This window comes from Astatotilapia calliptera, chromosome 20 (assembly GCF_964374335.1).
Source record: "Astatotilapia calliptera chromosome 20, fAstCal68.1, whole genome shotgun sequence".
NCBI lineage: Eukaryota > Metazoa > Chordata > Actinopteri > Cichliformes > Cichlidae > Astatotilapia > Astatotilapia calliptera.
The window spans coordinates 30,909,957-30,924,544 of NC_137441.1; the positions used below are offsets into that span (position 1 = coordinate 30,909,957).

Below are 14,588 nucleotides of genomic sequence, written 5' to 3' on the forward strand. Positions count from 1 at the left end.
GCTCATTGTTCCTTCAGTGGTGCTGGTTTCAGTCATTATGCAAATGTACTGTTTATAAGGTTGGGGAAACCTGCAGTCACCTGAGACTGAAGACGTCACTTGGATGAGTGATAAAATGTTTCTCCCACTGAAAACGCTATGTCCAGATGAACAGAATCAGCTTTTGGGGAGTTTTTCATCTGTCCATTCTGGTGCAAAAACAATAATGACATTTATGTTTTGTGAATTGATCTGTTTTAATACAACTTTGTAATGGGACTTGTGATCAAGGCCTTTGTTTAAAGCCAGGCAGATATCAGTGTCTTTAATTTTCTTTATAAATAATTCTAGACCATTTCTCTCATAATCATCATCAGCATAAAGGAAGGCAACCCATTTCCAGTTGAACTCCCTCAAAATGCTAAAAATCAGGTCTGCTATGTCTTTATTGGGATGCATTGCTCTCAAGAAAGATGGAAAAATCTGTTTTCTTGAAAAAATTGAACTGGTAGCTTCATAACTGACCTGTTAAAGAAGTAAAAGAGAAATGTCAACATAATCAATCACAGTAACATAAATCTATATTGTATAAGTCCCAACCACTGCTATCACTTCGGACAAATTCTTGTGTGGTTCTTCCAGAGGTCGGATTAAACCAACTATTAAAAAATAGGTTAAAAGCCCCTGGGAAATTGATAGTATCTGTGCAATGGTCAAATATTTCATAGCCAAGAGACACATTTGGCAGTAGTTTGGTAGTATTGTTGATTTCTTCTGCAGAGAGATGAAGAAGAGTGATAAATTCAGTTTTAATACTTATTAAACACAGTAAATAATTGAAATTTTGGGCATCCCTCAACAGTTATGATCAATTAATATAGGAAGATGGCTGTAGTGAAAGATGTAGCTATACAAAGTGAACAAACTGGGTGGGTGGCTCCAGCAGATCCAGGCAACAACATTCGAGAACTCTGTGCCGAAGAGCGCAGGACTAGGAAGATACTGTGTAGGACCCTCAAGCTCCCAATCCTCTGATATAGGACCTGAGCCTGAAGGGTAGACCACCTGCAGGGCGGAGACTTTTTTTTTTTTTGTCCTGGTCCAGTCCTCCTTCTCTGCAGTGATGAATGTAATGTGTTACTGTAATCACATTTTTCAATAATATAGAAATGTAATGTGTTGTATTACTGTATTAAATTCAGTAATTACATTACAGTTACAATCAGGAGTTATGCGGACACTAGAATTACAAAGGATCCTAAATATCGGCACTCCAAGCTGACAGAAAGAAAAATCAAATAACATTTTTTCAACCTGTGCACTTAAGCTACAGTCAGTTGTTTTCAGTTCATGTGCAGGAGGAGGAAAATTGTAGAACAGTGATGAGGACAATACTTTTATTTTTATTTCACAAAAGGACAAGAGTACAATTATAAGTTGCAAACTTCATCCAAGAAAGAAACAACTGCATGAAACTGATAACTCAACTTCAGCTCTTTGCAAGATTTAAACAGAATTCTACCACAAAGCTAGCCAAGAATCCAGAAAGATGTTAAAGCTGATTGCGTGGCAGCCCCAGCCCAGGAGCCAGAGCCTGATCTTTAACAGATAACAAAAGGCAGCGATGAGCAGTCAGGCTTGCAGCCTCCGTTTCTACCTGCTCATGTTTATACAGTAAAATTACTGAAATATTGAAGTGTAATAAATGCATTAAAAAAGGAAAAACAAGAACAAAAATAAAGAACAGTAGTGTCCACTGATGAACCAAACATTTAGACATAGGAAACCTGTACATGATAAATTTATAAAATATTTTTAATGTAATCTCATTATCCTCCAACATCAAAATAAGTCAGTTCCTATTCCTATTATATGTTCAGGTATTTCTTTACCACTTATCTATTAAAGATCGATTAACTTAATTCTTTTCATGTTTTTAATGATATTTAATATAAACAAAATAATATTTGTTACACAAAACTTTTAAATATATATTTTAAAGACCAACATTTAGATCATTGTGTATGTGATGTGAAGTTATTCTTTGAAACAATCACCACCCTATCCTCTTTTAAAGAGGACCTATTATTACCAGAATACAGAGACTGAAATCCTCTGTCTATATCAACGAATATTTACTCGAGACATCTCCTGGTTAATTGATTTGGTATAACTCTGAATGAGACCATGGAAGTACTGCTGTGTGTTTTTGTGAGATTGAAAAATCACAATGTAACATTTGGGAAAGAAATACCACAGCAAAAAGCAGTAGAGACTGGAGAGCACTGCCAGGCTCTGCAGAGGCTGAATGTGCTTCCCATGATAAAGGATTCTCCCAGTGGCAAAGATGATCCAGGTGAGCATCAGCAGGAGGAGACAAAAGGTTATTGCTTTGGCTTCATTATAATTTTTTGGGAGGTCTTTTCCCATATAAGAGAAAACAAAGCAAAGAGCACACAATGATAAAGGTAAAACCAGAGAAGCAGATGCTGCTTTAAAATCAGTCTCACAGTAAAGTATAATTTTTCTTGAGTTCCAAGACATGTCAATGTTAGGTCTTGGGGGGGCATATGTAAAGTTAATAAGAAGAAAGATTGCCTGGGTCACAAACACCACAGCAATGAACATCCACTGCCCATGATATTTCATCCACCAGCTGTACAGCACTGGGAACTTGGTAGCTGTTTTGAAAATGCACACAATTAGAAATGCACGTACAACAAAGCATGCTAAGCAAATGGTGAAGAATAAAAAAAATGGTAAATATCTTAAGATACAAAAAGCATCTGTTGGTTTGCCAAAATAAAAAAATACACTAAGACTAGACAGACTGAGACAACCTAGAATCAGAAAGCACATTGGTCCTCCAGCAGATTTGACAACAGGTGTGTCGTAGTTAAGGGCAAAGAGAACAGACAAGGCCAGTGAGATGAACACCAAGATGAAGGCACCAACCATGATCCCTATAGCCCAAATGTCTGTAAATGGTGTATACTCCACCACCCGCAGACTGCATGATGTACTTCCTTCTTCAGACCATTCTGTGTCTTTACAGGTGATGCACTTGGAGGGATTGTCTGTTTCACAAGAGAGATGGGCAGAAAAGAAGCATATGGTCATCTTTAAAGTAGACCCATGATACCTTTCTCCATTGAGAGTTCATACATGTATGTTTGTGTTTGTATTTAAACACACAATTATTAGTCATTTAGTTAGTCATTAGTCGTCAGTAGTCAGTTATCAGTAGTCGCAAGCACAAGATTTTGTAAAGTTCAGACTGATCAACTTGTAAGCACAGCTTATGATTGAAAAACTAGATCTACTATTGTGCCCTTAAATAAGCAAATATTTAACGTATTGTTTAACAAATGTTTATTTCTTCTGATGTTTGTCCCATCCATTGTCATGTTACAGTTCTCATGACCTCCGTGGTGGCAAGCGGTAGAAAAGGTGTCCATCGGCACAAAATTTTAGTTATGGAAATTATATGTGGTACAGCCAATCAGAAAGCAGGCTTAGAGGAAGAGATAACATCATATTGTTGATGAACTGAGCCGTACCAACATTCAAGCAAAGATTGTGAACCATGCAAAATTGCTTTAAAAATAACAAGAATTTAAAAATTAAAGCTTCAAAGGTGTTTATGTCTGTTTTAAACTACAAACATTTGACCTGTGATACACTATGCTCTCTAAAGATCTTCCTTCACGTTAAACCTGCCCTGTACTTTACAGTTTGCACCTTAGTGTAAATCTATCACGACTAATAATTGGCTGCTTTTATATGAGCGGTGACTGGAACAAAAATGGAAGACTATGGCTTAGTCTATATGAAGACAATAATAGTCTTTAAAAAGCATAACTTTAACTTCCATTACAAGTGACAGCACTACTTTCACTCTTTTTCTACTGTCATTCAAAAACAGTTTACCTGTGCTGTTGATATAAGTCCCACGTGGACAAATTGTGCAACTGAAGCAACACTTGTGGATTCCAAGTTGTGTTTTCTTGTAGCCTATTTTACATTCTTCAGAACACACTGAAGTTGGTACCTACACAAGAATATTGGGTGTAAAAAGGTCAGAAGAAGATACTGCACTTCCGTACCATTTACTGTAACGGTAAATTACGGGGAAAGTACCAGTCATTAAATATATTCACACAGGTTTTTTGAATTTCTAAAATTGTTTTGTAACATGTAAAAGTATTTGCCTGTTATATCTAGACAGCCATGCAAATCACCTTATGAACACCTACAACTGGTAGCTGCCGTGTGCTTATATCTAGGTAGAAGTCTAAAAAACTAAATTGCTAAAACTTAATTTTATTATTAATCTTTGTGTTGAAAAAACAAATAAAATAACTTATTACTACTACGTACTTGTGCACTTGTATGCCACTGAATTTTGGTGTCGTTGATGAAGAAATGGAATGATGGATGACAAGTATAATAGCCCACTTCCTGCACATCACCACTGGGGCCCCAAAAAACGACTGAGTGGGATCCAAACATGGGGTCACCATTCTCATCAAACTGAATGGTTTGGTTTAAAAGGGTAAAATTTGTCTTCCTCAACTCTGTAAGAACCTGATGTTGGAACACAACAGTAACACTCAGTTCACAATGACTGAGGTTTGGACAAACACAATTTGCTTAACCTAATAATTCTGTCGTTTTTATTATTATTAGGTTTAACTAACTCTGAGATTCCAGTTAGCTTATCACATACTTCATATACACTATCACTGGTTTTACTACGGATAAGAACAATTATTCACTCTTAGATCATTTTCAAAAAGTAAAGTGAGAAATGATCAAATAATTAGAATGCTTACCATATGGGGGTAGACTGTAATACTGTCTTTACATCCATCAGCTCCACATTGTAACATATTGTGTAAGGCATGAGCAATGGAATACACGGCAGAATAAACAGGAAAAGAGAACGATGGATCTGCATCAATGATTTCCTCAGCAGTCAGGCTACTGCAGTTGCAAACCTGATTACAAAACTTCTGTTGCTCTGCATTTTCACAGTGGTTCTTGGCCTTGAAAGAATGAATGAACTCACTAAAACCAGGTATTGACATCTTAGGCTGAGCAACCCCAAGTACAGTGCCAATATTTTTGCTTCCTTGTATCTGGTCTATTATTTTTTTGTTTAGGGACCATGTATCAGTTGCTATCCACACCTTGTTTGTAACATTTTGTCTTTTTACTGACTCCATGAGTTCTTCAACAGTCCATTCAGGTGCAAAAACAATAATGATATTAATGTTTTTTGCATCAATCTGTCTAAACATTAGACTGTAATCTGTATCTTGATCAAGGCCTTTGCTATATGCAAGGCAGATGTCAGTCTCATTAATTGCTTTTAAAAACAAGTCCAGGCCATCTGTTCCATAATCATTATTAACATAAAGAAAAGCAACCCATTTCCAGTTGAATCGCTTGACAATACTAACAATGCCTTTTATGACCTCTTCATTGGGATGCACTGTTCTTAAGAAAGAGGGAAAGGTCTGTTTTCTTGAAAAGATTGAACTGGAAGCTCCATAACTGACCTGTTAAGAGCAACAGAGAAAATGTCATTGTGATCATTAACAATAACCAATCATTTATACTCCTGAAACTTGTATTATTTTAAACATGGAAAACATCATTTCTTGATTTAACTTTTGTAAAGACTATTTTTTAATAAAAAATATTGATCTGGTTTAAAAAATGTCAAAGTACATAAGGGCTCATAGGTTTACCATTGGAATGAGATTCATCATGAACAGTGGGGCTACAGCTCGTGCCTGAGGGCTTGTATAGGTCCCGACCACTGCTATCACTTTGGATAAATTGTGTGGTTCTTCCAGAGGGCGCATAAAGCCATTATCAGAGATTAGGTTTAAAGGTCCTGGGAAACTCACAAAATCTGTGCAGTGGTCAAAGATTTCATAGCCAAGTGACACATTTGGCAGTAGCTTGGTAGAATTGTTGATTTCTTCTACAGAGAATCTCATCATTTGAAACCTTCGATAACTGGACAGAATAAAAGGTGCACTGTGGGCAGATGAAGGACAGTAATAAATTCCGTTGCAATGCTTGTAGTAAATATGTGCAATTTTGGACATCCCTAAATAATTATGATCATCTAAAATAGGATTTCTAGCTAAATGACCATGTCAGCAGTGCTGACTTTAAAAAATAAATATTAATAACACAGCAATTCATTTCACTGGTTTAAGATTTCTATTACCAGTTTAACCAGCGTCAAGTAAACTTTTTCTGTTTTTATTAGTTTTATCACAAGAAAGTACCCAACAGAGTTTAACTAACCTGGAGCAGTCAATGGCTTCTGGTCTTTGATGAAGAAGAGAGTCATTCAGCTGATGAATATTAAAAAGTCCACCTATCAAATAATCTCCTTCCACCCAAAACTCAGATGTTGAAACAGTGTATTGAGCCAAAGCATGTAGAAAACACCCCAGTATACAGTGATAGACAACAATGCTCTTCATTCTCAAAACAAGAAGTATTTACCAGTCTACGGTGAGCCTTAACACTCTGTCTGATGTTATGAGCCGCTGGTAATGCTGGAGCCTCTGAGGAATATCTATCATTGAAGGATTCACAAATCAGTATGCAAAGATCAGCAGCTAAATGGCAACTTTGTCTCATTAATCTGATAATGCTGGACACAACTCAAAAGATAACAATGAATTTCCTTATTTTATAGAGGTGACCAAATATATTCAGATTCCAGTCATATGTGCCATTAACTTAAAAAAGAAAAAAATTACAAAGAAAGAGCTGTACAAAAATACATTTTGATTACGATAAACAGAAATGCACTGGACCTCTCCAACTGTCTTTAGTTGCAAGGCTACCCTTTTCCATGAATACTTATAAAATATGAAGCCAAGATTCAAATGCACTGTTCAAAGGGACACAGCCTCTTTAATAGCATTTGGAGTGAAAAAATTACACTTAAGTTATTAAAATCAAGTTTCTGTTTGTAACTGTAGCACAAGAAAATAACATGCAATTCCATGAAAAACATTTAATTTATCAGATCTGGAACCCAATTTAGCAGTTTTACTTCCATAAACTTCAACTGAAATAGTTTTTCACACTCAAACAGTATGGTGGTGGATGAAAAAAAAATAAATCTTAAAAAAAAAAAATTATATTTTAAAATATATATATTTATATACACACAAACCCAGACAACCCTTTGAAACACAAACTTTTTACAGGAAATTTTTTGATCCCTTACTACAGTGCTGATCAACGTTTAATAATCACAGATTTGCAGCATTTTGAAAAAAAAAAAAAAAAAAGGAAAAAAAGATCAACTGGTTCATAGAAAAGTATGTGATCGCCACCCACTTCATCCATTTCTTTTAATAAAAGCTCTCAATCTCTGTTTTCTTATGTTTCCTCTGAAAAAGAAAGAGAACAACAGTTTGCTTGGAATGACTACATTTACCACAACTCTTAAAAGATTTTACACAGAATGTGAAAGACAACAACAGCCAGTCTACAAATTCCAAATGAGCCTCAGTCTTTGAAACAAAGATTGCTAAATATTTCAAAGAGATGGGGTCATTGAAATAAACTTGCTTGATTGACTGCTCTCAAATAAGCCACATTATGAATTTATCTGGAATACTGGTTATGCACTTTAGGACACATTAGGTTTTGAATAAATACCCACTTAACGGTCTAAAAATCTGAGGTAAAGCAAATTCATTGACTTGCCATTTCATGTTAATTGCTCAGTCACCCAATTTATCTCCCTGGGGTAATTACACCCAAAATGATTTCCATCCCAGTTTCCCAGTAGTTAAACTCTACGAAGGCGGAAAAGTAGAAATAAGTGATTTAAGAATGACTGCAGACTACAGGCAACTACGTTATCTGGGATTAGTGACACTCTCCTTGAATTACAAAATTATACAGGGTAGCTAACAAATCAAATGGACAATCAAAGTTTTTAAACATTGTGCTGGCTGGATGTAATTCATTTTATAGATTAACAGGAAGTTTTTTGTTTTGTTTTTTTTTGTTTTTTTGGGGGGGGGGGGGGGGGGGGGGGGCGGCCTTCATGAAAGAATATTCACGTAAAAAGCAGCCAATTTTTCCAGGTATCTTTATTTAGAACAAAGGACAAGTGCCAGAGATATTTAAGTCAGAGCAGCAGGATATTCTCATCACGAAGATGAAAATTTTTAATTTGAAGACTCTTGCATTTCCATCTGATATCACGTTAACAACTTTATCATATTTTTGTAAATGAGAAATTACATGAATTAAAAGTTAGTGAATTTTAGAGAGGGGGTGTACTGGAATAAACCAGTGGAAACAAAGCATAACAAAACAACAACAAACAAAAAAAAAAAAAATCACTCATTTTACTGCAAATTTCTTTCAGTTTTGATGTCTTTACTGTTACTCTTTAGGGTTAGAAAGGCAAAAGGTAGCACTTAATCCTAACTATTACTGAGTAACTGCAGATCAATCCTTGAAAAACAAAACAAAAAAAAGCCCCCAAAAAGCAAACAAACAGAAAAAAACCCTCATTAGACAAAGGGAGTAGTTTAGATTTTTAGACTAATTTGATCCATGCTGCTCGTATCCTCGTCCAACACTGAGAACACTGTGGATCAAAACTTGTATTTTTCATGTTTTCATGTTACTGTTCAACTGACAAAAAGAAAATACATCTCTAACCCTCATCATTCCCCAATGGCTGTGGCCAATAAATTTTAAATGCAACAAAGAGGAAGGGAGAGTGGGAGTTTTTTTAACTAGCAAAAGCTTTCCCTGTGTCTTCCTTGCCTTTGTATGTCCTCTTCCCATGTGTGAAGGGTAGGTATCTGTACTTGACCATATGCTAGAAAAGACAAGGAAGTAAAAAGGAGAGTTAGCAACACTTACTTTAAGGCTTGTGCATACACTTTTAGTGACTTAGCATATTTTACAACACATTCAGAATCACAATATAAACTGCACTGCAGATAACAACAATGACACCCTTTTCATACAATAAAGGTCCTTCAATAAAATATAAGGTTAAACCTGTGGCTCTGTCTAACCCAAAAGCAATTTGTGGACTGCAATGTTTTTATTGCACTGTAGGCACTTTCAGACCAAACTGTCATAGGGACACTGGGCAACTCACTCTTGAACAACATATCTTCAGGAACAGTAAGATTCTAACAGTAAGACTCTAACAGTAAGATTTAGTTATGCAACAGCAGGGAAGCAGTTGGTGTAGGACTATTGTTCAATATTGTTAACTGAGTTCAAAGAACTGTAATAGTCCTGTCCTTGCTTGCTGTATGTATATAAAAAAAAAATGCAAGTAACCTTGGGGTGTGTGAAATGATTGTTTACAATGGCTACTCCTCTGAGATTAAAAAAACAAACAAAATCCAGCTATGTAGGCTCTAACACAATGACTTAATTGATTTATGACATAGTATGATATCATATCTTGATATAGTATCTTTATTACTAGGTGATTTTTTTTTTAATTAAATACAATTATACTCTAAGATAAATACTAAACAGACAAAAATGAGTTGTGCTTTAGGCATCATTACCTTCTAATTAATGAGTTCCAGTGACTTTGGCTTCTCAGTTAGACATACTTATTGTCACAATATGTTTCAAAATACATCATGATGTCACTGGTCGGAATACTTAACTCAAGGTTTCAAATAGGGACTATGGATGATGAAAACATTCCTCCAGACCCAAAGCACCCTATTACTGTTAATCTAATGCAGCTATGATCAATATGTACTAAGCAAAGAGATGTATGTTTGTACTTACTTTAATCTGCCTCTTCATGGTGATGCAAAAGAGCATGATGAAGTACATTACAAGTATAGGCCAGAATACTGGCACATTGAAGGCATCAAAAAATGTGCAAATCATGGCGATGACGATGCCTTTTGTCGCTGAATGCCTGAAAAGAAAAGTAAACACACAGTCAGAGTCAAAGTGTTATCTTAAGCAACAAGAACAAGGAGTCCATGTACAGCCGTGTACAGAAGAACAAGATTATGTAAGTTATAAAGAGAAAGAGAATGTCTGCATATAGAGTAGACAGAGCGCTAAAACTTTTATCTGGTTAGGCTTTTGCATTTTAAAATGTTTCGTTTGAAACTAGACCGCAGGCTTGAGATTCTTTTAAGAGTAAAACAGAGTGAGACCTTTCTAATAAATAGGTCCAACACAGACTCTCTTGAGAACTGACCAGCTACATGTACTTTAATTTTATTCCACAGTATCTAAGATAATTTGTACTGATGTATTTGTTTGTTTTCTGCCTAAATCTTTTACACAGTACTAAATCACTAGGTACGGTTGGAGATTAACAAAGAGAAGGTAGTGGAAAATGCAACAAAGTGTAGTCTGACACAAATTTAAGTAGAAATCAGAAAGATGTTCTTAGCAAGACGTAATAAAATATAAGACTTAAAATCTTTAGTTTAGTCAGCAACCCTCCAAACAACAAATGAACAAATAATTTAATCCTGTAATTGTTATATCCCAATATCCACTTAACATGGGTAAGCATGTTACATTGAAAGTCAAATTGTTTTTAATCAAGCAGATAAACATGCAAAGGGAACAAAGATGATATTTTCATGCATCAGGTACATATCTGATATAAAGAAAAAGATATCAAGCAAATGTGTGTTTTCCCCCCTTTCTTCTTTAGTATATAAGAGAACACAGTATTTGTAAATGCAAATAAGATTCAAGGCCTAACACATAATTTGAAATTGGTACAGCACAGAATGGCAGAAATCGATGCTAAGTTAAGCTACCAGCAGGTGGTGAGTAAAATTTATTGCTGCTGTGAAAATAAATTAAGTTGTGGTTTTAAAAATCTGAAGAAAATGTTTGTATTTAAACTATTTTTGGAAGTCAAGGTTACAGACACAATCTTTATGTCAATGAAGTAGAAATTAATTTGAGACAATGAGGTCAAATCAAAATAAACAAAAATGACTCAAACTCTGTGTCTTTAGTTTCACCCTAAAATGCTACACCCATTTCTAAAGGAGCTTTGCTTAATATAATCTTTCAGCACACAGGTTGTTCTAAAGAAAATAATTTGCAATTTCCCTGGGTGACCATGTTGAACTCTCACCAGAATTTGAATTCAGGCAACCTCCTGATGAAAGGGCGGAACTCCTCGTTCTGCTTGGTGGGAAGGGATGGGCCCTCATCTGTAGATAATATAGGTTACTAGTTGAGTTATCCCATAACAGCAACAAGAACATCAACAACAACAACGTACACTTTAGAAATAGGACAATTTCAGTTACATACAGTAAAAATGGCTAATTCATATATTTTTTGGGAACAGTCACAACTGTACACATTCCATTCAAGGAGGTCACTTGCTCATAAACAGAGTGCTACTATAAAACCACATTTGGCTGCTCCACGCCAACTGTGCATGGTATAAAATATAAATAGTAGGAGAGCAAGAATAAATAACAGACGACAGGAATATATGCAAAACAGAAGGAAGACACACAATAGAAAGGCACGGATGAGAGAACATTTTGCAAAGTGCCTAAGAGTAGTAGTAATAGATGGCACAAAGGAAGAAACTGTTTGTGGGACTTTGTTGTCTACTGAGATGCAGTGCCCTTTCTGTATCTATATGGACTCAAGCATTTCAGTTTTGAGATACGTACTTGTAAATATGCAAGTGTACAGTAATAGTCTATTGTTCCAGTAACTATTTTAAAATCTTTCATAATAAATTGAAAGTTATATTAGAAAATTCTCAGAAAAAAAAAACCCATATTGGGCAATTGCTGGCTTAGACTTTTGATTAGATGCAAGTACTAAGGTCTAAATGAACAGTTTAGTAATACTCCATGAGGTAGCCTACTTCCATGTTCACATCACAAACACTACTTTAATGAGACCGAGTTGACTAACCTTCTTCAAGCAGTGAGGGATCCACTTTTGGCGACAGAAAAGCAATGAACAGGTTGAGATGGTAGATTCCCAAAGCATATGTTACTATATACCAACCCTGAAAAGGAGCATCAGAAAATAACCTTATTAAAGGACATCTTTGCTAGAGTCAGTCAAGACACATCAGTCAAGACATATAAGAACTTTATGATATAAACACCTAACGAATAGAGCAATATCCCAGTCAAAACAAGACAATAAAGGCAGAGAGATTTACTATGAAATGCATTATTTTACTTTTAATGAATAATAGCAAAATGAAATAACCTTGATCTGAAAGTAAGATACAATTGGTTAAAAACTACTAGAGGTGAATGAGGATTTCAAACCCTCTTTATAAAGAGTTGGCATTTTAAACTTGATAAAGATAGTATTTATTATAGGCCAAGCAAAAAATTTAAGTATTTAGAATTCCTCATTAACATTTTTAACTTGGCTGACTAATTGCAAATAAATCTGAAAAACACACAGAAATACACAATTACCTGTAGTAGATACACTCTGATCATGTAGACAAGAGTAAGTAGTAGAGTTCCTGCCCACCGCATTGCATAGAATGGTGTTGACTTGTCTAGCCATGACTGATAGACCTGTGACAAAAAGAAACCAGAATAAACATTGCAGAGGTGCTGAAAAACATGAAGTTCATATTTATCTGTTGTGAACATCAGTTCTGACGTACTTATATTTGCAAGTCAGTTTTAAAAATGTCTCTACTGAGATTTGGCTCAATGAATGCTAATGTTTAAAATGGTAAGTCTTTGTTTAATGACTTGGTTCAAAAAGGCATTTTAAAAAGACAGAATTTTCACAATCGGTGTATCCCTAAATTTAAACCTATTTAAAAGAATATGATATTCTTGATCTCACACATTACCTGTCCAACTCGTGTGAAAAAGGCAGCCACAACAGAAGTTTTCCCATGGATTGACTCCCCAGCACTGTCCCCTTCTGACATTCTTATTGGAAGGACAAAAAGATTTTGATTAGTGGCGTATGAACTTAATCTACTTTAATAAGAGTACTGCACAATACTCTTATTCAGCATGACCATGTCTACCAACGGCCCCAGTTGAAGATACAAAATGGAGGTGATAAATTGACAAATGACAAACTCTTCTGTGCCCATTTTGTCTTAAAGGATTTGGAAATAAATACCCAGTAAAACGAAAATTTGTGAACGATTTTACCAAGAACTGCACATTTTGGAACACACGTTTCGTTTCAGTTTGTGTAATATATACTCTGTAAACTGTGATACAAGTAAATACAATAGACATAGGCTGTCCGGAAAGACCTGTATCTGCGAGGTGCATATGTCCAGAAGAGGGGTTAATCAGAGTGATCAGATAACTATCAAGGCGCAAATAGTCAAGGTGACAAAATCTTTGTAATTTTCTTTAAATAAACAATTTAAATATGTATCTCTGTAAATTAAATCTAACCCTAGGTCCTTTAATAGAATTTTAATTGATTAGCTAATCATAAATATTCTCGGTGCGCTTGTCGGTTACTCACCAAAACAACATTTATATCCACTGTAGCCTAGGTTGATTGCTTAGATAACTACGCATTACGCGTTAGGACATTTAATGATTTGCTATTTTTATTTTAATGGGGAAAAGAACAGGACCGTGACGAGCTGTGGTTGTGCCTGGTTAGCATTAGCTGCATAACTAGCTCACAGCTTAAGGAAGGCAGGATAACATCTAGGAAGCAATATCTACCAAAATAGGCTCATTTGCAAAATGGAAAATAACTACGATGTGCACTACAACTTCAATAAGTTGTACTAGAGGTATTACTTTATCTTATATTATTTTAAATTCTTCGCGTTAGCTTAGAAATTAGCCCCGAAAGCGGTCCTAGCCGTCGAAACGTACACTACCTTTGGCCCCAGTTAACGTTTGTATGGGTGATGTAGTTTTGTTCAGCTTCATTTGACCCCCTTCAGCCGTTAGAATGAAAGTATTAGACTACATTTCCCACAACTCCAATTGGGCACATGTAAAAGTATGTAAAAAATAATTTGTAGTTTATTATTGACTACTCCTAGATTGCAAGAATTGGTTTGTGTTCACATTTAAACTACAACACCCAGCAAGGGCTTCACAAAATTGACAACTCACTTCCGGTGCTACGTTGCCAACAGTTTCACAGCTAGCTAGCACAGTTAAAATATAACCATTCTATACTAAACACCTCCATATTCAGTGAATGATGCAATCACAATCAATGTTGATTCTTCGATTCAATACCTCTTTGTGTCTCTCAGCTGTATTAGCAGTTACAGCGAAAATTGTCAATGGCAGTTCTTTCTTACCTGATACGGCCGCTGTGACACTACCCGGCTCTACCTAGCTAGCTAAACTAGCCACTTCTCGTGTAAACTGCTGTGTACACGTCAATACTTCCGCGAGGATACCACAGGCTGAGTAGCAGAAATCCGACCACCTCGATTCGCTATGACTCTTCAGACCTCAACGATCACAAACGAACCGATTTCTCGGTTCAAATAATAAAAAGTCAGCGCAGCATCAGAATGTTTCCTCTGGTTGGCCTGTTTCCTTAAACATTCAGTACTATTTCCGACCACTGGGTTG

General features: G+C 35.7%; 1 protein-coding gene and 1 pseudogene across 8 annotated transcripts; both read right to left on the bottom strand.

The window, feature by feature from the left end:
* Positions 1-2,411: 2,411 nt before the first annotated feature.
* Positions 2,412-6,488, bottom strand: LOC113013590 (taste receptor type 1 member 1-like; annotated as a pseudogene). Its single transcript, XR_013904386.1, has 6 exons — positions 6,307-6,488; positions 5,736-6,030; positions 4,815-5,543; positions 4,360-4,566; positions 3,910-4,030; positions 2,412-3,056 (listed from the first exon to the last, which is right to left on the bottom strand). The product of XR_013904386.1 is annotated as a taste receptor type 1 member 1-like (transcript).
* Positions 6,489-6,902: 414 nt separating this feature from the next.
* rer1 (retention in endoplasmic reticulum sorting receptor 1) lies at positions 6,903-14,570 on the bottom strand. Of its 7 annotated transcripts, none has more exons than XM_026154609.2 (8): positions 14,309-14,570; positions 12,863-12,944; positions 12,471-12,575; positions 11,947-12,043; positions 11,141-11,219; positions 9,811-9,946; positions 8,812-8,866; positions 6,903-7,412 (listed from the first exon to the last, which is right to left on the bottom strand). In XM_026154609.2, exons 2-8 carry the CDS (start codon positions 12,941-12,943, stop codon positions 7,402-7,404), a joined length of 564 nt encoding a protein of 187 aa, XP_026010394.1. In that variant the 5' UTR covers position 12,944; positions 14,309-14,570; the 3' UTR covers positions 6,903-7,401. The 7 variants fall into 7 exon arrangements, with proteins under 7 accessions (XP_026010394.1, XP_080151791.1, XP_080151790.1 ...); XM_080295665.1 differs by lacking the exon at positions 14,309-14,570 and adding an exon at positions 13,874-13,896; XM_080295664.1 differs by lacking the exon at positions 14,309-14,570 and adding an exon at positions 13,504-13,877.
* Positions 14,571-14,588: the final 18 nt, after the last annotated feature.